The following is a 21,440-nucleotide window of genomic DNA, read 5'->3' as shown; positions in this document are numbered from 1 at the left end:
CACCAACACCTTTCAAACTCACCTGAAGGATCGTGAAACAGACTGCGCACGCTGCTTTCAGGAGTGTTAAAGAATGCTGTGGCCATTGCATTGTACTCGCCATCTGGGCAGAACAGCTGAAATAATACATAAAACCTGGTTAGACTCTGTCATTCTGAAGGACCCACAAGTGTTTATAGATACAGCACAATATACACAGAAAACACTGAACAGAGATTATACAAAATACTTAAAACTTTTATCTTGAAAATAATCTTTTTAATAGTGTATTACACGGACACATGACACTTTTCAGAAGATGGAACAGTATGGATTCTGATGTTACATAGCAGAGCAAGGAAAACACTTGCTTGAGAAGATGTCAGAACTTACTTGGAGTGGATATTTAACAGGGTCTTCTGCAATAGGCTGACAGTCATAGGTATACATTGCATAGATCATCACAAAGGAAACTGTAGCAGTCGCAGCTCCTACCAAGGTAGCCTCAATCACTTGCAAACAAGGATGGTGAATGTACCTTTTTTGACCCCAAAAAAGCAAAGAGTTAACCTCTTATCATTTTCACTTATGTAGAAAAATCTCGTATTAAAGTGCATTCTCTTATTAAAGTACAAGCCTGTGCTGGACAGTCACATATTTCTGGTCCAAGCTCTTCCCTCCCCTTTTATCTGCAAGGTAAAATTACACTGGACAGGTGTCCCAAAATTCTGGAATCCCTCCACCTTGCCCCCACTTTTCTCTTCTCACCATCCCTGCCCCACCCACCATGCTCCACTGTCACGAGTTCTGGGATGCTACCCTGAGTGAGGAGTGTTGTGTAAATACAAGTTGGGGTCATTATTATTGTCTAAATTGGCGCTCATTGATTGAGCTTTATACTACACGTTGCCCGCCTTCTATCAGACATTTTCAGTTAATGCATCGTGACTGATATTTATTCTTTAGACAAGAGGTCAACATCTTCAGTCCATTAAATGAGCCACTCTCCATCATTACAAGCATCACATAGAAAATAACTTTCCACTGACTCACAGAAGCTGAATCAACACAATAATGTACTTTGCGCAACTAGGCAATCATGTGTGAATGAAAATTCATGAACTTCACACTCAGGCTACAACATGCTTTCCGACAGCTAATCTGAAATGAGTTACTAGTAGTTTTGTGATGTGTTTTTGCATCCATGAGCAGCTAGATTCAGGCAGCCCAAATTAATTTCATGTTGAGGAAAAAAAAGGGACATCCTGACCAGGGAAATAATGAATTGAATCCTCACCCATAGGAGCGTGATTCAAATTAATTTTAGGTTGGAAACAGGAGACATTTGAGCCTGCACAGAGAGGTCTAAGAACAGTGAAATTGTGCTGTCTCGTCTGTCAAATAACTTAAACATGTTTCTCTCATTCTCCTGAAGATCAGCAAGTAGTCTATCAATAAGTAAATAAATATTTAAAGGAACTGAGTTTGCACATTTAGACCTTCGCACACTTTTTAACTCAAACACCTTTGGCGCTTTCAATCATTGTAAGTAGCTTTTTTATTTAGATATAAAAACAAGACCCTTCTGGAGGTCAGATGTGGGACTTAACGGTCTGTCTCAGCTCCTGTACGTACAACCAGGGAAATTAGGTCAGAACTGGAGGAGTGAGGGAATGCACAGCTGTGGCTCTCATCGCTGGCTGATCTCCAAGTTGGATAGTCTGGCATAATGGGCAGATACTGCTCACTTTCTTTTAGATTGGAACAGATTACATTTATAAATTTCTTGATTAAGTTTACTATTACTGACTACTTCACTTTCAAAGTGAAATGTTGGCAGAGGCAACTATCCACACACTTACCTTATTCTGAACAGCGTAAGCCAGTAATTTAACCCATTAAACAATGCACCAAGAATACCACCTGAAGTACAGAATAATAGATTAAAATTCTTATGAATTATTAACAACTACAACAACAAAATGACATTTGTATAGCGTCTTTCATGTCGGGAGGACGTACCAAGGCGCTGGACAATCAGTGTTTCGGACCCAAGCTGCGGGTTGGGATCGGGGAGGGTGGAGGGCAGGGGAGGAAAAAGAGTGATCAAAGGCATGGTCGAAGAGGAAGGTCTTGAGAAAGGTCTAGGAGGCAAAGGAGGGGGCGAGGCGGAGGGACTGTGGGATGGAGTTCCAGAGGGTGGGGGCAGAGTGGCAGAAGGCCCGCCCGTCAATGGTGGGGTGGGCAAGGCGGGGGACGTGAAGCAGGCCAGAGCCCGCTGAGGGGAGGGAGCAGGCAGGTTGTTGGGGGGTTAGGAGGTTGCAGAGGTAGGGGGGAGCAAGGCCATGATGTCTTTGAAGATGAGGACCAGGATCTTGAACTGTATCCTGTGTGATGGGAAGCCAGTGGAGTTGGGCAAGGATGGAAGTGATAGGGTCACGGAGGCTGGTGCGGGAGAGAACACGGGTTGCAGAGTTCTGGACGACCTGCAGCCTATGGAGAGAGAAGTTGGGGAGGCTGACAAGCAGTGAGTTCATGAAGTCAAGCCTGGATGTTACGAATGTGCGTATGAGGGTTTTGGTGGCCTAAGGTGTGAGACAGTGGCAGAGCCGGCCAATGTTGTGGAGGTGGGGGAAGGCAGAGCGGATCATGGCACGGATGTGGGGTAGAAAGGATAGTTGAGGGTCAAACAAGACACCAGGGTTCCGGACTGGCTCAGTGAGGTAGTGTGCGCATCCATGGATGGTGATGCTGTCAGAGCCTGAGGTGTGGAGGCACTGACAGGAGCCAATCAGGAGAGCCTCGGTCTTGTTGACGTTCAACTGAAGGAAGTTAGCTCTCATCCAGGACTTGATGTCTGACAGACATTCTGTCAGGACAGCAGTGGTCCTGGAATCAAGGGTGGAGGCAGAGGTAGAATTGGGTGTCATCCGCATACATATGGAAGTTGACCCCATGTCTGTGAATGTTGTCATCAAGAGGGAGCATATAGATATTAAAGAGGAGGGGATCAAGGACAGAGCCCTGAGGAATGCCACAAAAGACATTGCGAGGAATAGAGGAGAAAATGTTTGTGGAGATGAAGTGTAGGCGGTGTGTGAGGTAGGATCTGAACCATGAAGGTTGAGGTGAGAGGAGAAGTGGCGGAGGAGGATAGAGTAGTCAACGGTATCGAAGGCAGCGAAGAGGTCAAGGAGACGAGGAGGCAGAGGGAGCCCTGGTCATAGATGGACAAAATGTCATTTGTCACTTTGACCAAAGCTGTTTCTGTGATATTTTCAAGCAAGAGTTCCTAAAAAGACTCCCACATAGATGTTTCTAATACAGTAATAATAATCCTTTCTTTTTGATATTGTGCTTTTCAGGTCAAGAGGACAGATCAAATCCTTCACAGGATTTACTATGAAGTCTAGTGACTGTATTTTGTAGATGCACTGTTTATCTAAAATAGAAAAATGTCCTTCTAAAGTACTCTTCCCACAAACGAGAACCCATGGCTCATTTCTCTCAATGTTCAGTGTGAGAAAGACCACAAGGAATGCTATTCACTTAAGATGAGATGAAGTGTTAATAGCCCTATGATCTTTGCCACTTCCATTCGACAGAAAGATGAACCTAAGCTTTAGTTTATTTTAACTTCCCTCTTCCATTGCAAGCATTGACTTGAGAGTTTAAGCAATGGCCAGGTCATCTCAAACCACAACAACTTTATTTGCACTTCACCTTTTCGGTTTGATATTCTATAAGAGTACTCCCGTGTTACCTCCAATTGATTGCAATTTTACAGCACTACTGCAAAGCTTCAAAAATGTTGACAAGTTAATACTTTTGTTGATTTTACAATCATCATAATTTTGCACTAGAAGATAAGTTAATACGTACCAATTACACCCATGCATATAAATATGGGGATTTCATACCAATTATATTGGATAGCCTGTTAAAAAAAACAAAAAATACAGTTGCTGACAAGACAAAGACCTTTGCAAAGTGGGAGTTAGGAAACAAGTTTGGAGAAACAAATCAAGAGCATTAATATCTTCCAGATACATTATTTAAATCTTAGTGATACTGCAGGAGCCTAAAAAAAATCAGATGCTTTCAGCACCTGCCCAAGGTGTGTTGAAGAAAAATCAAAGTAATTCTATAAGAACAAAACACAGATTCACAGGGTTCTACCCCAAGAATTCACAGCTTCGTACCAGCAAAGTTTCCATTACACAAAGCTGGGTGCTAAAAGTTTTATGGAATCATCTTCCGGTATGTATATTTTGGGGGATTAGCCGGGTGTCTGACACACGCGGAAGATTATCCAAACCAAGTTGAGATTTCCATAATCAATCATTATTTGATTTTCTTACCTCACTTTGAAACTGCCCAAAGTTGATGAGACCTGGGTTGGACAGGTCACCAGGTTTGCCACGGTAGGCACTCAGCACAAAGTTTAAAGTAAATGTTGAAATCATTGAAGCAAAGAACTGCAAGGAAGAATTATGCCAAAAGTCAAACTCAATCTTAAAACAGATTCCTGTTAAGTGCTTCCTCTCACACTATTCTTCACTGTTTAACGCATCGTCTCCACCTGCAGGTTTTTAAAAATAACCAAAAGTCCCCTGCTTTACAGAAACATATCAAAATTGTTGCTCATTCTTTCTTCCATTTCAGTTCAACCTTCATAGAAGGGAGCAGACCCACTAAGGGATATAGGGTACTGTAACTAAGATAATGCTGGGTTGGGATACCTCTCGATTAGTATCACCACAAACATTGTTTTTAAAAAAACAGATGTTATGCACCAACAAGCTGTTCTCAAGCCAAATCCCTATGGCATACTGGAGGAGAAGAGTGGCAATGAAAGTCAAGGTTCCACTACTGGAGTAATAAAATGATCGACTTCCTGAAAACTGACAACATTTTTTGTTTCAGATTAAATGTATTGTCCCCCCATGTATTATTCCCTGCGTATCTCTGTCAGATGGCCTGCAAGCTGATCAACTAGCACTGCTTCACTTACACAACTTTAAAATCAAAACAGTAAACTTGTTTGTTATCCTGATTGGGATTTAAGTGATCAACAATTGATATGTTCAAGAATCATTTTCACCCAAAATCTTTTCAACTTCACATACACCGTGTGTTTCCTTGAACATTGCTTATTGCTTTTGTCTCTGAACTTTTAAAATTGGGATTCACCACAAATAGGTTTGTCGATTTATCAACTGCAACTTCAAAAGGTTCATTCACGTCCCAACAATCAAATGGTTCGCTTTCAATGATCTGTACTTACAATACGCCAAGTGAGCATCTGATTCCAGAATGAAGCTCCTTCTTCCAAGCTGAAAAGAACACCCCCTGTAAGATAAGCAAGTTATATTCACAGCAAGTGCAACCCCAGTAAGCCACAACACAGCTCTGCATATTGTCAATGAAGGTCATATTGATCCACATATCATGATAAAATTAAAGTCAGAGTAATTTTATTCCCAAGTATAAAATGGTCAATTTTCAAGCCCCTGCCTGAAACCTTTCGCATTATCTTGTGAGCAAGGCTTAGCTACAAATATTTTTGCTTGAGCGTCTGTGAATCACATTGTTGCTTACCTACAGGGGCACCAAAAGCAGCAGAAACTCCAGCTGCCGCTCCTGCGGACACAAAATCCCTCTTTTCGGTGTCCCTGCGAAAATACTCAAATATCTGAAACACAGAATCACAAGAGGGTGATGAAACCACTTCTAAAGTTTAACTATTCTCTACGTGAAACAGCAATAAGAAAAAACACTTCCAGTCTTGACATTGTTTGGCTTGTTCGTCTTGAATTCATTGATATCATCCTGTAATTTATTGTATGTGTGTGTAGCTCGATTTAGAGGGAAGTCTCTTAAACAGTTCCATAAGTATAAATGTCAATGGTCGACAACTGATGTTTCTTTGGTCATGTTAGTGAACTACGAAAAGTGGACCCTCAAAATGATCCACATTTTTATTTCATGCATAAACTTTAACAATGCTTAATAATGAAGCAGTCCTTGCAACAACAACTGGCATTTATATAGTGCCCCTCACGCAGAGTAGCGTCCCAGAGCACTTTAACATATCCATGACAGACACGGAAGGATTATAAATAGGCAGCAACGATATTAAAACCAACCTTGAAATCTTTCTTTAGGGTTGAGGTCCTGCCTTGAGAAATACCAGCCGCAATGACCGCACCAGAATGGATCATAGGACCTTCCTGAAGGACCAAATGAACAACATGAACACACAACGCATTAAACTGGCCGTTAAGCAACAAAACTAACTGAATTCAGTTGCTGAGGTTATTCAGAAGATCTAAGTGTAATTGAATTCAGTTTTTGGCTCAGCAGCCAAGACTTTACTTGAGATAAAACAAGTTGCCTTTGATGTCACATCATACATTTGCGACCATCATACGGCTGCCAATTTTGGAGCGTCTACAATACTAAAATATAGGGTAGAGGGAAGAAATGGCTCATGTTTCTGCTAGTTAAGTTTCACTTCTTTTACAGCAACAACAATTTGCATTTATATAGCGCCCTTCACGCGGGGTAGCGTCCCGGAGCGTTTGACAGTGGTGGTGTCTGTCAACGAGCCAGGGGAGAGGCAGTAGAATATTTCTGTTGCACCTTACCTTCCCGACTGCCAGTCCACCAACCACAGAGAAGAGCACCCCAAATACTTTCACCGCCAGAGTCTGCAAGATAAAAACAGTAACACTAAAGGCAAAATGCATAGGACACAATCAATAATAATAACAACAACTGCACAACTACTGCATAAACCATTATCTAGGAGAAACTACATAAGATTTTCTTGACATACCGTATTTTAAGTGAGGCTATGAGTTTTTGTTTTTACAGGTGAAATGCACCTTTCATAACCGAAAAGCTGTACTTCCCAACTTCAATTATTTGGGTTCAGATTCAAAAGCTTTTTTCTGTTTAAAAGTAGATTTTGATTAAACGTATTGCTTACTTTAAGACGAACCACATGTGGCACCTTCACTCCATTGAGGTAGCATTTGATCTGGGGAATTCCACTGCCAGCAGCTGCAGGCTAAAGCAAAACATTACTAACTCACGACAGCCACACAGACCAGCTTCAAGATTATTGATCAGTCAAAATTGTTTAGCTTGATTTTACTCCCATTTTTACAGCATAATACATTCAGCACCACAATGACGGTTTTACAGTAATGCCGTGCACACCCAACAGACACAAAGTGCATTTCATACATCAGTGTCACACTACCCCATTGATTCTATAAGCCCTTTCTGCAATTTTCTTTTCAGGATAATAATAATAATAATCAATGCAACCCACACTTCGAACAAATTAGTTTATGGTGCACAAATCACAAAATTTACTGTGCAAAACAATATAAAGTTCCATTTAACTCAAGGTAAGGATTATGCCTGTCATTTACTTAAATGAATAGAAATCCAGAATGGCTGTTAATACATTACTTTAAAATTGCTACAATGGTTATATTGACAAGACAATCTGTTGGCAAGAAAGTAACTTACAACGCTTTTGCAAAAAATCTAAATAACCAGTGGCACACTTCAAAGTCGTATTTAAGCATAACATTTTATAGCGCACACTTTCTAACAAAAACAGAATGCGCACAGCAAGAGAGATCTCAGTACCTCTATAAATGCAACCATAAAAGAACCAAACATCACAAAGGCAGCATTCAGTGCTGCCCAGAGCACCAGTGAGATAGATAATCCACCTCCTTCTGTGGATTTATCAATATCTACACAGCAATTAAGGAAAATCAACTATTACATACATCTGCCAAAAGATTTAAATACAAATATTAAACACAAAAGCCCTGAAAACAGGAGAAATTTGTATTAATATACACATTGCAAAGTACTGGTAAGCTGCACATACCACAGTACCAATCTAAATAAAAGTAAATAAATAATCGAATAATGAAAAACACCAGTTAACATTAGAGACCTTCATAAGTTGTAACTATTTCTCAGTTCTTGGAACATGTAAAAGGATACTTTCTTTGATGACTTTGTACTTTATACCTGCAACGATTTCTATAACAATATCAATGAAACAGGCAATGAGTCCAGTAAAGATTCCAATAAAGCAACATACCACCCATCGATTGATTTCAAGTACATCAAAGCCCTGTATGAAAATAAAATTAAAAAATAATTAATATTCAGGATGTGAAAAACAACCAAGGCAATGTAAAGAATGGCATAAACAGCCAAAGAACACCTATATTTCTTAAAAACAAATTCATTTGTTGAAATTGGACAATACATACCACCAACGGTGACTTTCTAACTCACTGCAAGATGTACTGTATTCCATTAGTGATAGGAAACCCACTCACGCAAACCAATAAACCTCACTGCGTATATGTGGGGGCACAGGGCTGAGAGTGTACACTCATTGAAAGTGAACATACCACAACTGACAAGAATAAGTATATTTCACTACCCCTTGGTATAATGTTTCCAGTTAGCCACTGCATATCCAAATGTTAGCATCTGAGTGTTCAACAGGCTAAATAGGTTAGCCACCTATCCAGCATTTGATGCGCAATTTCGGTTTTATAATGAGATAATATAAATGAAGTCTTGTTCACCCTCTGCTGAGACAGAAATTCAGAGTATCCCCCGAAAATGAATGAAGTGTCCTCTGAGCTGGCTGTTGGTATTTGATTTTAAGGAGTATTTGTCAAGTCAATACAGCAGTTAACTGAAGTAAGCACTATGTATAGCAGCACTAACCATTTTGCTCGTCTTCCTCTCCTCTTCCATAAATAGTTGATTTTCACTATTATCATAGTCAAGACTCTGGAAAACAGTTTAAAACGATAATGTAATAAAATCTGTTCTCAGTGACACATTTTAATAATGGTTTGAAACAGCCTTAGAAAATTCTGACTCTTAGCTTTTGGGGGGAGTGGAAGACTTCAAACGAGAATTTAAGTTAATAGATCAACACTTTTTTACATAATTTAGATGTGCTAAAAACCTTCAGATTGATACCATCCATGGAGTACTATTGAAATAAACTGAAATTGTTTTATTTAGAGAACAGACATTTCAGATTACAATCACAAAATTGTTGTACGACAAAGGGGTTTAGTGGACACTGCCCAGGTTCCCACCTGAACAATATTCACAAGGGCAATAAGTACCACAGATCAAAGTTCATTGAATAAATGGCCAAGGACAATTTTCCCTATTCCAAACAACAGTAAACAGTTACTAGCAATCTCGGGAAAGAACTTAGGCTTCAGACTTGGGGAAGGTAGTACGATTGACAGATTGTTTGCATTGTTGAGCCTCCAGCCTTGAAATGGAAGTATCCTCAAAATATTGCTGTATCATAATATATTCTAAAACTATTAGATGAGTTTCTAAGAAAAATACCTACCTCATATTTAAGTGAAAGCAATTTTTCATTGTGAGCAATTTCCTTAGCAACACAAATAGGTGGATCACTATCCTAAGGGAAAAACACAGAAAATTAAAAAAAACTATCAGAAGAGTACATTTTCTTAACCTGTGACCTGATGACTAAAGTGGCTCGAGACTCCAAACATTCTCTGCCAAACCAACGGCAGAGGCAAAAACATATTGTTACAGCTTATACTGCTGCTCTGGATTGCACTAGTCCTTCAAAACACTGCACCATGGAATTATACGATGCTGACTCACTTGTGCCTCTTTTCAGAAAGCACACGCATGGTCTCAGCAGAGCTGACAAGGGTTAGTTGGTTCTTGAGCGGAGACCACACCTGCAGAGGGAGAGTCATTTTGAACCACATGACACATCACAATCAGGAGAGGGCAGGAAGAAGGAAAACTGTCTGCTCCTGATCAATGAATAGATGAATCAACAATAATAATCCTTGTATATGATATAGCGCCTGATCACGTTTTGAGACATCTCAAAGCACTTCACAGAATATACTGTAAAGTGAATTGATTGTATGTTTTGTGGAAGAAGCGCGGCACCAATTGCGCACAGCAGTGTCCCACAGACAATCGTGGATTGAAATGACCAATTTTTTTTTGAAGGAATTATTACCCCCGGAAAAGTGATCCATCAATCAACTAACAATCGAGTTCCTACTTGCTGCTAGGTAAACAAAGACGGGTAGAGTAAGGAAACTTGCCCAATATTTCGCCCTGCCGGGAACCGAACCCAGGTCTCTCGCTTGCTCTAACCACTGAGCTACAGGACTTCAATTAATCCTCAGCACACAGTGCTGCCAGCACAAGGGTCCTCAGAATGTTTTAAAAATAATTACCGGGTCTCGTGTAGCATCATCATCCAAATCCACATTGCTCAGCCTTCCGATGAGGAAGAAATTTGCTTGGGGCGACTAGAGAAGGAAATAGAAAGAAAAATCTGATGAGTTGCGGTTAATGGAAACCAAAGCAGAAACATATGACTCCAACACCACCGAAAACAGTGTAGATACGAAGACAGAAGTGCAAACATCAGCAGGACTCAAAACAAACTTTACTAACAATGGTGTTCAGAGTCCCTAAACTGTTGCACAACTTAACAGAGGAACTGTTTGTATAGAATTATAGCTCAGTAACTGCCTGCATGATTAAGTTCATTATAATTTAAAAAGGGGGAAGTCAGGGAAAGGCTGCGTGCAACATTTTTGTTTCTAACAATCCACGAGGGATTAAAATACTTTTCCAATTGGTCTTTTTATTGGGTTCTCATGTAGGTTCACAAAAAACAACTTGGATTTATATAGCGCCCTCCACGCTGGACGGCGTCTCAGAACGCTTCACAGTAATGGATCCCGGGACTGGGAAAAAATGAACCTATGCAATGTTTCTATTTCAAATGTTGATCTATCTGTTATTTTATAACTTTTTCTGTTTTGCTGTTCTCCACAAGTGTCTATTTCTCTATCTGACCAATTCACGTTTGAAAGTTTTTTCCCCTCACAACAGTATATAATCTTATTTCATTATTATTGTTCCCTTATGTGCTTGATTTCATAAGCTTTCTCATGCAGAGAGTTTCACCTGGACTTTCTTGCAGATTTAGACAGTTAAACGGTCAACGCAGGATTGTGGAAGGTAAGTATAGATAGTTAGACGAAGGAAGTAAAGACTGAAAATAGAAAGAGTTAAACATTCTTGCAATCCTGGTGTACTATATGGAGGGTTGAGAAAAGGGAAGTGCTCATTTGCAGACACTGTCAAAAGCTTTAAAAGGTCTCATCAATGACAGGTGAATCCACAAAGTGTTCAAGAGCAGCGTTCCGGAGAGGAGTAGCTGGGAATATCTTCAATTGTGGATTGGCTATGCCAAAAGTCGTACTGGTAATCTTGAATTATATCAGCACCTTTCTGATTGAAGACTAATTTTAAGAGCGAGTCCAACAGTTATGCTGAAAAGCACAGAATAGGAACCTGAAAGCAAGAGGCATCTCCTTTCTTGAGGATAGAATGAACACAAGCAAAAGAGAAGGAATGATAGGAGAGATTGAAGAGATGACAAAGGACCGAAAATAGATCAGAGATGCATATTGAGGACAATAAGGTTTACAATTGAGAGGTATAATTATTTGAGTCCAGGACCCAGCAGAAACGATGGGGATAATGTTTGAGGGAGATAAATGTGTGGTTTGTCTGAGGCTATTCTGTAAGACACAGATAAAGAGAAGTGATCAGAAGAGCCCAGGCTTGAGGAAACATATGGAAACTAAAAATAAAGACTGGATTTTTTCTCTAGAGAGAGAGAGGGGGATGTCAGTGGGTGGTGGGGGGGTGTCAGTGTGTGGGTGGGGGGGGGTGTCAGTGGGTGGGGGGGTGTCAGTGGGTGGGGGGGGTGTCAGTGGGTGGGGGGGTGTCAGTGGGTGGGGGGGGTGTCAGTGGGTGGGGGGGGTGTCAGTGGGTGGGGGGGGTGTCAGTGGGTGGGTGTGGGGGGGGGGGTGTCAGTGGGTGGGTGTGGGGGGAGTGTTAGTGGGTGGGTGTGGGGGGGGGTGTCAGTGGGTCTGGGGGGGGGGTGTCAGTGGGTGGGGGGGGTGTCAGTGGGTGGGGGGGGTGTCAGTGGGTGGGGGGTGTGGGGGGGTGTCAGTGGGTGGGTGGGTGTGGGGGGGGGTGTCAGTGGGTGGGTGGGTGTGGGGGGGGGTGTCAGTGGGTGGGTGTGGGTGTGGGGGGGTGTCAGTGTATGGGTGGGTGTCAGTGGGTGGGGGGGGTGTCAGTGGGTGTCAGTGTGTGGGGGGGTGTCAGTGGGTGGGTGTGGGGGGGGTGTCAGTGGGTGGGTGTGGGGGGGGTGTCAGTGTGTGGGTGTGTGGGGGTGTCAGTGGGTGTGTGGGGGTGTGTCAGTGTGTGGGGGGGGGTGTCAGTGTGTGGGGGTGTCAGTGGGTGTGGGGGGGGTGTGGTGGGTGGGGGGGTGTGTGGGGGGTGTCAGTGTGTGGGGGGGTGTCAGTGTGTGGGGGGGTGTGTGGGGGGGGTGTCAGTGGGTGGGGGGTGTGGGGGGGGGTGTCAGTGGGTGGGGGGGTGTCAGTGTGTGGGGGGGTGTCAGTGTGTGGGTGGGTGTGGGGGGTGTCAGTGGTGGGTGTGTGGGGGGTGTCAGTGTGTGGGGGGTGTCAGTGTGTGGGGGTGTCAGTGGTGGGGGTGTGTCAGTGTGTGGGGGGGGGTGTCAGTGTGTGGGGGTGTCAGTGGGTGTGGTGGGTGGGGGTGTGGGGGGTGTCAGTGTGTGTGGGGGTGTCAGTGGGTGTGTGGGGGGGTGTGTGGGGGGGTGTCAGTGGGTGGGGGGGTGTGGGGGGGGGTGTCAGTGGGTGGGGGGGTGTGGGGGGGGTGTCAGTGGGTGGGGGGGTGTGGGGGGTGTCAGTGGGTGGGGGTGTGTGTGAGGGGGTGTCAGTGGGTGTGGGGGGTGTCAGTGGGTGGGGGGTGTGTGAGGGGGTGTCAGTGGGTGTGGGGGGGTGTCAGTGTGGTGGGTGTGGGGGGGGTTGTCAGTGGGTGGGTGTTGTGGGGGGGGTGTCAGTGGGTGGGGGTGTGTGTGGGGGGGTGTCAGTGTGTGGGGGGGTGTGGTGGGTGGGGGTGTGTGTGGGGGGGTGTCAGTGTGTGTGGGGGGGGGTGTCAGTGGGTGGGGGGGTGTGGGGGGGGTGTCAGTGGGTGTGGGGGGGGTGTCAGTGGGTGGGTGTGGGTGTCAGTGGGTGTGGGGGGTGTCAGTGTGTGAGGGGGTGTCAGTGGGTGGAGGGGGTATCTCAGTAGCCGGGGCCTGGTCGGTCGGTCGGGGTCCCGCCGCTGTACCTGTCCGGGGGGTTCGGTTTGATCCGCCTGTGTCGGGGTCGGTGTCGGGGTGTGGGCTCTGGTCGGGGAGCCGTTGAGCAGCGGCACGGACTCCCCCCCCGCTCCGCCGCGCTGCTCGTCCCCTTTGCTGGACCAGGACACCCTCTTGGCCACATTCGCCATCTTCCCGCCTCTGATCCCGTGACCTCTCCCCCTCTCCCCCCCGCGCGCGCACTCTCTACGGGAAGCCCAACCCGTCAGGTCCGTCCGTCCGTCCGTCCGCCCAACAAACGCGCATTTCGCAATCACTCCCAACTCGAAACCTCATTGCTGACCCTGTAACCCCTGAGGGGCAAACTGTCTGACTCTCTCTCTCTCTCTCTATCTCTCTCTCTCTATCTATCTCTCTCTCTCTCTCTTTATATTTAATTATATTATATTTTAATATAATACTCCCTCCCAAACCCCAAACAATAACAAATCTTTTATTTAATATTTAATATGTAATTAAATATTTAATTTAATTTAATATTTAATTATTAAATACCCGCTGACATATTATTTAATGAATTGTAATGATATTTAATGAATTTTCAATCCACGACTGTCTGCGGGACGTTGCTGTGCGCAATCGGCCGCCGCGTTTCGCCCGCAAATATATACAGTCAATTCGCTTTGCAGTGTGTTCTGTGAAGCGCTTCGGGACGTCCTCCCGACGTGAAAAGCGCTGTGTCAAATGCGAGGATTATTATTATTATTATTAATTCATGATAATCCTGGCATTGGGTACGGCCCCCGATCGCCCCCTTCGAGACCCCCTTCGTGGCGCTCCGCGGAATGCACCGCGCCTTGCGCGGACTCCCCCCCCCCCCGCGCCCCCCGCGCGGCGCGTGGGCTGGGACGCGGCGATCCTTCTTCGCGCCGACCCTGATCGCGGCCGGAGTGGCGGTGAGAGGGGGGGTCGGCACGTTCCTGATCTCGCTCGCCGCCTCCACGTCGCGGTGAGTCGCGTGGGGGTGGGGGTGGGGGGGCGCTTGTCAGAGGCGTCCTTTCCGGGCGCGATAAGGCGCTACGCCGCGTGGAAGGAGTTATGATCGGGGAGTGGGTTTTGTGATCCATCCTCGCGCTTTTGCAACGCCGCCTGACCGCATCGCAACTCCTTGAAGAGCTTCGCGGGATTTTATGGTGAAGTGCAGTGGCTATGTGTTTTTTGGGGGGAGAAACGCGGCAGCCAATTTGCACACAGCGATGACCCACAGACATCCAATGGAGTGAATGACAAATTTTATTGGGGGATTGTTAGCCCCGTACAATGGGAGAAAACTCCCTTCTCTGTTTGAGAATGGTGCCACTGGATATTTAATGTCCACCTGGAATGAACAGGATAGACGGGACCGCGTCCAAAGGACGACATTTCTGACCATGAAGTGCTCCCCCAATGCTGTGTGTCAGCCTCGACCATGACCTCCAAGTCTTCAAAGTAAACCACGGACCTATGATCTTAGAATACATTGGAATATGCAGCACAGAAACAGGCCATTCGGCCCAACTGGTCTATGCCGGTGTTTATACTCCACATGAGCCTCCTCCTGCCCTTCCTCAACTAAGCCTTCAAACAGAACCTTCTATTCCTTTCTCCCCCATGTACCTCTCCAGCTTTCCCTTAAATACATCTATGCTATTTGCCTCAACAACTCCTTGTGGTAGCTTGTTCCACATTCCCACTACTCTGGGAAGAAATTTCTTCTAACTTTCCTGTTTGATCTATTTGTGACTATTTCATATGGAAGGCCCCTGGTTTTGGTCTCCCCCACAAGTGGAAACATCTTCCCTCTGTCTACCCTATCAAAATCTTTCATAATTTTAAGGACAACAACAACAAAATGACATTTATAGAGTGCCTTTCACGTCGGGAGGATGTCCCAAAGCGCTGAACAGTCAGGTGTCGGGGCCCGAGCATGGGGGAGAAGTGCGGTAGGGATGAGGAAAAGCAGAGAGGTGGGAGGGAGACCAAAGGCACGATCGAAGAGAAGGGTCTTGAGACCGGCCTTGAAGGATGCAAGGGAGGAAACGAGGGGAAGGGACCGTGGGATGGAGATCCAGAGTGTGGGGGCAGAGAGGCTGAAAGCCCGGACACCGATGGTAGGGCGGGTCGGGTGGGAGACATGGAGCAGGTCGGAGCCTGATGAAAGGAGGGAGCGGGCAGGTTGGTAGGAAGTCAGCAGGTCACCCCTTACTCTCCTCTTCCAAGCATATTCAGCCTTTCCTGATAGGTATAACCTCTCAGTTCTGGGATCATCCTTGTGAATCTCCTTTGCAAATAATCTCCTATAATTTTTTTTCCAAATGATCCAAGCTGATTATTTCGAAAGTTGGTTCTACTCTAGCAGTCCCCTCAACACACACTCGAGGGTCCCCAAGCATTGACTCTTTCTAACCTGTGATTTTACGAGATGTTGCTGGTGCAAATCAGCTGCCATGTTTGCCTACACAACAGCATTCACTTTCATTTCAAATCAAACATTTTGTCAAGTGCTTTGAGGTTGGAAAGCACTTGACAAAATATAAATGCTGGGTGTTATTATGATTACTTATTAGAAAGAACGAGGCAGGCAAGAAAGCCATTCAAAAAACATGAAGCTGTTTATTTTTCATATGTAAGACATTTTACAGGATTCTTTGCCCCACAGGAGTCCCCCCCCCCACACGTACTCACACGCATGCAATATTGCATCAATCATTTCAAAGTGGCATTTGTGTTGATCCATGCAAATCAGGGCAAATACATATTTAAGCAATCCGTTAGTGTAATACAGTGTCACTCTAAATGATGTGTTCTTATATTTTTAAGTTTTGTATGCTGAAAATAGTGATTTCTTGATGGGTTAAAATATGAAAACAAATCCCAGGCAAAGCTCTCAACATTGGGCGGAGGGGGAAGAGGGAGGGGGGGGGGGGGAGGAGAGGGGGGTATTATGATCAAAAAAGAAAGGGATGGATCACGAGCCCATTTAAATTCACACAGCTTTGTTTCTTTTCGGAGCGATAAATTTAAGTTTAGGTTACATTTGTAAAATCAAAATACAGTCAAGTCACACTTCTGCAGTCCAGTACTGATAAATCTCTCTCAGCACGATAACCATGTAACCATCATTAAAGAATCATGGGTTTGTGGTAAATATCATGAGGTTTTTAGAGCTGACAAATTATATTAGTCTACGCACCCTCTTTTCCTGTTATAAAGCTTTCACTTTTATTGATTAGTGCAACAAAAGTGGTAGATACATATAAAACATGCATTACCAGGTGCAGAGAAGTTGTATAATTATAACGCATATATGACTTAAATGTGCAGGAAATGTAATGGGACCTTTATTGTCATAAAATTAGGCCATAGATATCTTTTCCCACGTGTTGCTATTTTAAGTTTGCAGTTGCCCAAGTTTGAGCCATGTTGGCAAGTGTATAATTCGTGTGTTTCTTCAGGATTTATACGATGCAAGTGAAAGGATTCACAAAAGCAAATTGAGAATACGTTTGTGTGGATATACAATATTATGTACTATGTCCCTGACATTTGGAATTCTCTGCCTCAATCCCTCTGCCTTGTACCTCCTTTATCTATCCGTTGCAACGTCTCAGGGGACTGGGCCAACATAAATGTTACATCTGCACAATAAATATTACTAAAAACATCAGGTACCAGTCCATATCCACAGCCCTGGCCTGAGCTGTGTGTATTGTTAGTATATAATGCATTAGGATAACAGAACGCAAGTATTTTGCACAATACTGCACATGTAATTCCAGATCTTGTCATTCTTCTCCTGCAAGCTGTTTACACCATCCATTCTGATCACCTCAACTTTTTTTTGAGATGAATGCAGTATAAACAAATGTAGTATTTGATATTTCGCCACATTCTTTAAATTGTCAGCACAGTTACCAAAGGAATTGAACCTTGAAACTTCAATCTCACAGAAGTACTCGAATTTCCTAATTATTTTCCATCCTTTCCTCCCTTGCATTCAAAGTGAGCATTCCATCAGTCCGGTCGGGAATTGGTTAGGAACACAGGAACAGGAGTAGGCCATTCAGCCCCTCCAGTCTGTTCTGCCATTCTGTTAGATCATGGCTGATCTGTATCTCAACTCCAAATACTCGCCTTTACCCCAAATCCCTTGATACCCTGACCTAATAAAAACCTCAGTCTTGAAAATTTGAATGTTTGAATGGATACAACTTATATAACTATCAATTTAAAAAAATGATTAGCAGATGGCAGTTTTAGTGTTCTGAACCTACATCAATATGCTTTTGTTCCGTGAAGTATTTAAACATAGAAATATGAATGTCTTATTGACTAAGAGATCTTATTAAATCTAAGAGAAACTGTAAATGTATCAAATATAGTCTGAGAACAGTAAGCATGAGCTGAGTTTAAAATTAGAGTAATGTGGTTTCAAACAGCCTCTGGATGTTTTAACTTGCAAATCAAATTGGAGATATACGCAAGAAACACTATCATTCTGATTTCAAAACAAATTTTATTAAAGACAAGATCATAAATCCTCTGTAACATGCGAACAATTCCAAGTTGATTGATCTTTGATGAATGATTCTGCTTGTAACGTAAAGAGTCTTGTGTCTAGAGAATGCACTCTAAATTCAATTGGTGAGATCCAGGGCGTTTTCGCATGACATTGGTCGTATCTTAGCCAAAAATTAGCTCAGATTGCTTCTCTCTGAGAATAAACGTTTTTAGCAAAAATAAAAGCCACGATCGGAATTAATACATCGTCTCAGCAAAAGAGAACACTTCACAGGAAGCCTAGTTGAGGCTTCACAAGAAATAAGCCCTAAAATACATCACTAATATTAAGTAACAATATGCAAAGTTATGAACTTGTCATTCATAAATTAAATGAGTACAACAATACATTGCACAAAAATCGACCTTGCAAAACTATTTCAGTCTTTTCACCCGTTGCAGTCTTTGTGGTTTTGTACTATTCCAAAATTATATTCTATAAAGGTAAGAAATATATATGTTGGAATCATTTCACCCTTTTCATCTTTTGCGTGTTGTTTTCTCGCAATCTCTTCCGAAATCAGGGATCGTTACCTAAGTGTAGCTTTTTGGAAAAAAGGTGATCTTGAAATTAAATGCAAACTCCGTAGACTTAAACACAGCACCTTTAAATGTCCATCTAGCAAAATGCAGAAGCTGCCAAAGAATATGTGTGTGCATTGCAATCAATCGTGGCACAAAGAATAAAATATCAAAGAGTCCCCATCCAATGTGTTGCTTTCACCAGCAGCGATCGAGGCAAGTACAATTGACATGCTGGACAGTGCCGCTCAGAGTGGAAATATCACCAAAGGTTAAAATCTTGCCTCTGGGTAACGTCTTTCCTGTGGCGATGCTTGAGATCTCTCCCGGAGACAAGGCGCGGTTCCAAACAGTGAATCCAGCCAGAACCCCCACGAAGGATTCGGTTTCATCAAAGCCTCCTCCCATGTTATCCTGCTCCTGACCCACCACCAGTGTCCCACCAGTTGGGATCTCGTAGCCCTTCTGGAATTTGGATCCAGCTGCTGTCAGACGCCTGTCAATGTAATACCAGTACTTCCCTTCAATGGAAGACCAGATAATGCAAATGTGATGCCAGCGGCCGTCTAAGAGAGACACCACAGGGAGTTCCCGGAAAGCTGGGTCTCCGATGACAAAGTGTATGGTGCTCTGCTTGCTTGCATTTCTGCCGTGGAGCACCAATTTGTTGTCGTTGTCCTCTGTGGCATAGGATAGGATGGTTCCCAAATAGTCTGAAGGTGTATTGAGCCAAGTGCAGATGGTCATTTCAAACAGCCCACTCGAAAAGCCTTTGCCAAACCTTACATAGTTGTCAGTAGATGGTGTGGGGAAGTACAGCATGGAATCCACATTGCAAACTGCAATCAAATAAAATAAACAGAACTTTAATCCCTAAAGAACCGAATGCAGTTTGTTACAAACCCTTCCTTTCTAAGTCTTCCCAGTCGCTCACAGCAGTGTCCCGCAAACGATCATGGATTGAGTAACCCACTTTTGGGGGGACATTGGTATGCTCTGGATTGCTTCTGACCTTTCCCATTTTGTGGATCCAATTACATAATCTGTCATGCACTCAGATTAGCTTGTTAGTACCAAAATGGCTTTTCCTACTGCCTCTGAATTAGACGCGTCTGCTCTGTATTATTTCCAGCTCTCATGATTTTGTATTACATACTTTTCAAAATCTATTGGAAATGTATTTTAGCACATCACGGTGACATTTACCAACTCCCCCCTCCCCAAAAAACAACAAAACTGCAGTAAAAATGCATGTATTTGGTACCTCGAACAGTGAAACCATTATGGAAAACACAGGGCGATAGAAGTTTAAAAATAAGATTTTTTTTTCTTAAATTAACGATTGCCTTGTACAACTGAGATGAAACAGCCGTATCGCCTTCCTTCCCGCGCTACTCAGATTGCTACTGGAATCCCATCAACATACTTGTCCCTTCTTTATTGGAGAAGCGATGTCTACTGCGTGGTGCCTCATTGAGGGATCTCAGTAGATGCAATGGTGTTGATGTGGCTGGTACTAAATGGGATGAGCTTGGCTTTGCTGCGAGAGCATCGTTCTGCAAGGTGCTTTCCATCTGTTCCTCAAACTTGGCCATTTTAATCCCTTGGTCCTTCACCTCTTCCCGCAGGGTGTCTATCTCCTTCTGGAGCTTGTTCCTGCCACCAACCAGGGAACTGATTTCACTTCTCTGGACCTTTGCCTCTGTGGTCAGGTTGGCTATGACCAAATCCTCAACCTTCTTGTGTTTCGCTACCTGCTTTCTTCGCTCGTTGAAGATTTTCTCCAAAGTTGACATTTTCAGGTCGATGTTTTTGCTTTTCTTCTGCAATTTCTTCATCCACATCTTCAACCCCTTGAGGTCATCTTCCTCACTGGTGTGGAACCGGTCAATGACAGCGCTGAGATTGTCGTATTGATCCGTTAGCGTCCGAAAACGTGCTTCTATATTCGAAGAGATGTTGAATTTCTCAGCGATGCCTTGCAACTGGGTCAGACTGAGCTCTTGGAATCTGCGAAACTGTGGCCGTAACATTGGAAATGGGAGCAAATTAGTTTTTTTCAAAAGAAGAAAGAGTAGAATTAACAATAACTAAACTTTTGCAGCATGTTTACTTGTCCGATGTTCATTTGAGCCCAATCGTAACTTAATACACAATCTGTTGAAAATCGTTAATGTGACTTTAAAAAGAACTGACAGAAAGACACGACAGACAGACAGACAGACAGTTTAGGGATCGATCAGGGAAAACAAAAATTACTTTCCACGAAGTCTGAGATCAGGTCTAAGTGCTGGAACCTACCTGCTCCTCGAGTCGTCGAAACCGCTCGAAAAACGGTTTCCTTTGCGCCAAACCTGGAGTAGCATCTTGCTGGAAAGTGGCAAGTCCATCAAGACAAGCCCAAATGACCAAAATGTAGGGCAACTTCCCACAAAAAGCCATTGTGGATGGTGGGAGTGCTCTCCTGCTATTCCTACCCGGGAGGTGATGTGCTGCTGCTGCTGATCACTGTGTATAAATCCACAGTTGGGGTTGGACTGCTACTTTATATTTGGCCGACTGTTTTTTTTAAACGCGCATATGATTGATGCCTTGGTGTCCTCCCAGCTTCGGTTACAGAGGAAAACAGAAATAAAAGCTGTCATTTAAAACTTAAAACAGATGAACTTTGCAGGCCTCCTGGGTTGTGGTTTTCAAATATCTTAACATGTTTTTTTTCCCCCCCAAAAAAAATATTTTTCATTGTTCTGCTGAGAAAACAAGCCATTGAAATGATATTCAAATTAATTTGATAGCAAATATTTAAACTCTGCCCACATTATTCTATAAATAAGTCGTGATTTCCCGCATTTTTTTTTAAATGCAAGCTCATGGAGTACGTTTCTTTCCAATGCTCATTTTAGATTCTTTCATTCTTCCATCTCATCCGGAAGTCAGTTTAATATCAGTCCTTTGAAGGATTACACGTGACGAGTTGAGTTTGCTTGAGTTAGTTGCAAGAGCAGCGAGTTAAACAGAATCATGCAGAAACCTTTGTGGGGAACAATTATCATCTGGCGAAACGATGAATGAAGCG

The 21,440-nt window shown here is 43.5% G+C and overlaps 2 protein-coding genes across 2 annotated transcripts in view; both read right to left on the bottom strand.

Annotated features, from left to right (window-relative positions):
* LOC121850277 (H(+)/Cl(-) exchange transporter 7-like) overlaps positions 1-13,464 on the bottom strand; it is a 14,200-nt gene extending 736 nt beyond the window's left edge. Inside the window, exons 1-16 of the mRNA XM_042341176.1 lie at positions 13,273-13,464; positions 10,293-10,367; positions 9,413-9,484; positions 8,761-8,826; positions 8,017-8,149; positions 7,648-7,757; positions 6,974-7,054; positions 6,630-6,692; positions 6,129-6,212; positions 5,581-5,674; positions 5,267-5,331; positions 4,341-4,457; positions 3,862-3,916; positions 1,842-1,902; positions 373-517; positions 23-116 (exon numbers count right to left, since the gene is read on the bottom strand). Coding sequence (XP_042197110.1) covers positions 23-116; positions 373-517; positions 1,842-1,902; positions 3,862-3,916; positions 4,341-4,457; positions 5,267-5,331; positions 5,581-5,674; positions 6,129-6,212; positions 6,630-6,692; positions 6,974-7,054; positions 7,648-7,757; positions 8,017-8,149; positions 8,761-8,826; positions 9,413-9,484; positions 10,293-10,367; positions 13,273-13,434 — 1,477 coding nt within the window. The 5' untranslated portion in view covers positions 13,435-13,464. The remainder of the gene's footprint in view (positions 1-22; positions 117-372; positions 518-1,841; positions 1,903-3,861; positions 3,917-4,340; positions 4,458-5,266; positions 5,332-5,580; positions 5,675-6,128; positions 6,213-6,629; positions 6,693-6,973; positions 7,055-7,647; positions 7,758-8,016; positions 8,150-8,760; positions 8,827-9,412; positions 9,485-10,292; positions 10,368-13,272) is intronic.
* Positions 13,465-17,865: 4,401 nt separating this feature from the next.
* Positions 17,866-20,899, bottom strand: LOC103178820 (pentraxin-4). Its single transcript, XM_007893757.2, has 3 exons — positions 20,666-20,899; positions 19,791-20,382; positions 17,866-19,203 (listed from the first exon to the last, which is right to left on the bottom strand). The coding sequence occupies exons 1-3, from the start codon at positions 20,804-20,806 to the stop codon at positions 18,563-18,565; spliced, it is 1,374 nt and encodes a 457-aa protein (XP_007891948.2). The 5' UTR covers positions 20,807-20,899; the 3' UTR covers positions 17,866-18,562.
* Between the last annotated feature and the right edge of the window lie 541 nt (positions 20,900-21,440).

This window comes from Callorhinchus milii, unplaced genomic scaffold, assembly GCF_018977255.1.
Source record: "Callorhinchus milii isolate IMCB2004 unplaced genomic scaffold, IMCB_Cmil_1.0 Scaffold16, whole genome shotgun sequence".
Lineage (NCBI taxonomy): Eukaryota > Metazoa > Chordata > Chondrichthyes > Chimaeriformes > Callorhinchidae > Callorhinchus > Callorhinchus milii.
This window is presented reverse-complemented; position numbering and strand designations above follow the sequence as displayed.

Excerpts from the sequence above, each read along its gene's own strand:
- LOC103178820 (XM_007893757.2), bottom strand. The coding sequence starts at position 20,806 with ATGGCTTTTTGTGGGAAGTTGCCCTACATTTTGGTCATTTGGGCTTGT. Across the intron at positions 20,383-20,665 it reads TTCGACGACTCGAGGAGCAG|TTTCGCAGATTCCAAGAGCT; the intron begins GTAGGTTCCAGC and ends TTACGGCCACAG. Across the intron at positions 19,204-19,790 it reads CTCCAATAAAGAAGGGACAA|TTTGCAATGTGGATTCCATG; the intron begins GTATGTTGATGG and ends ATTTGATTGCAG.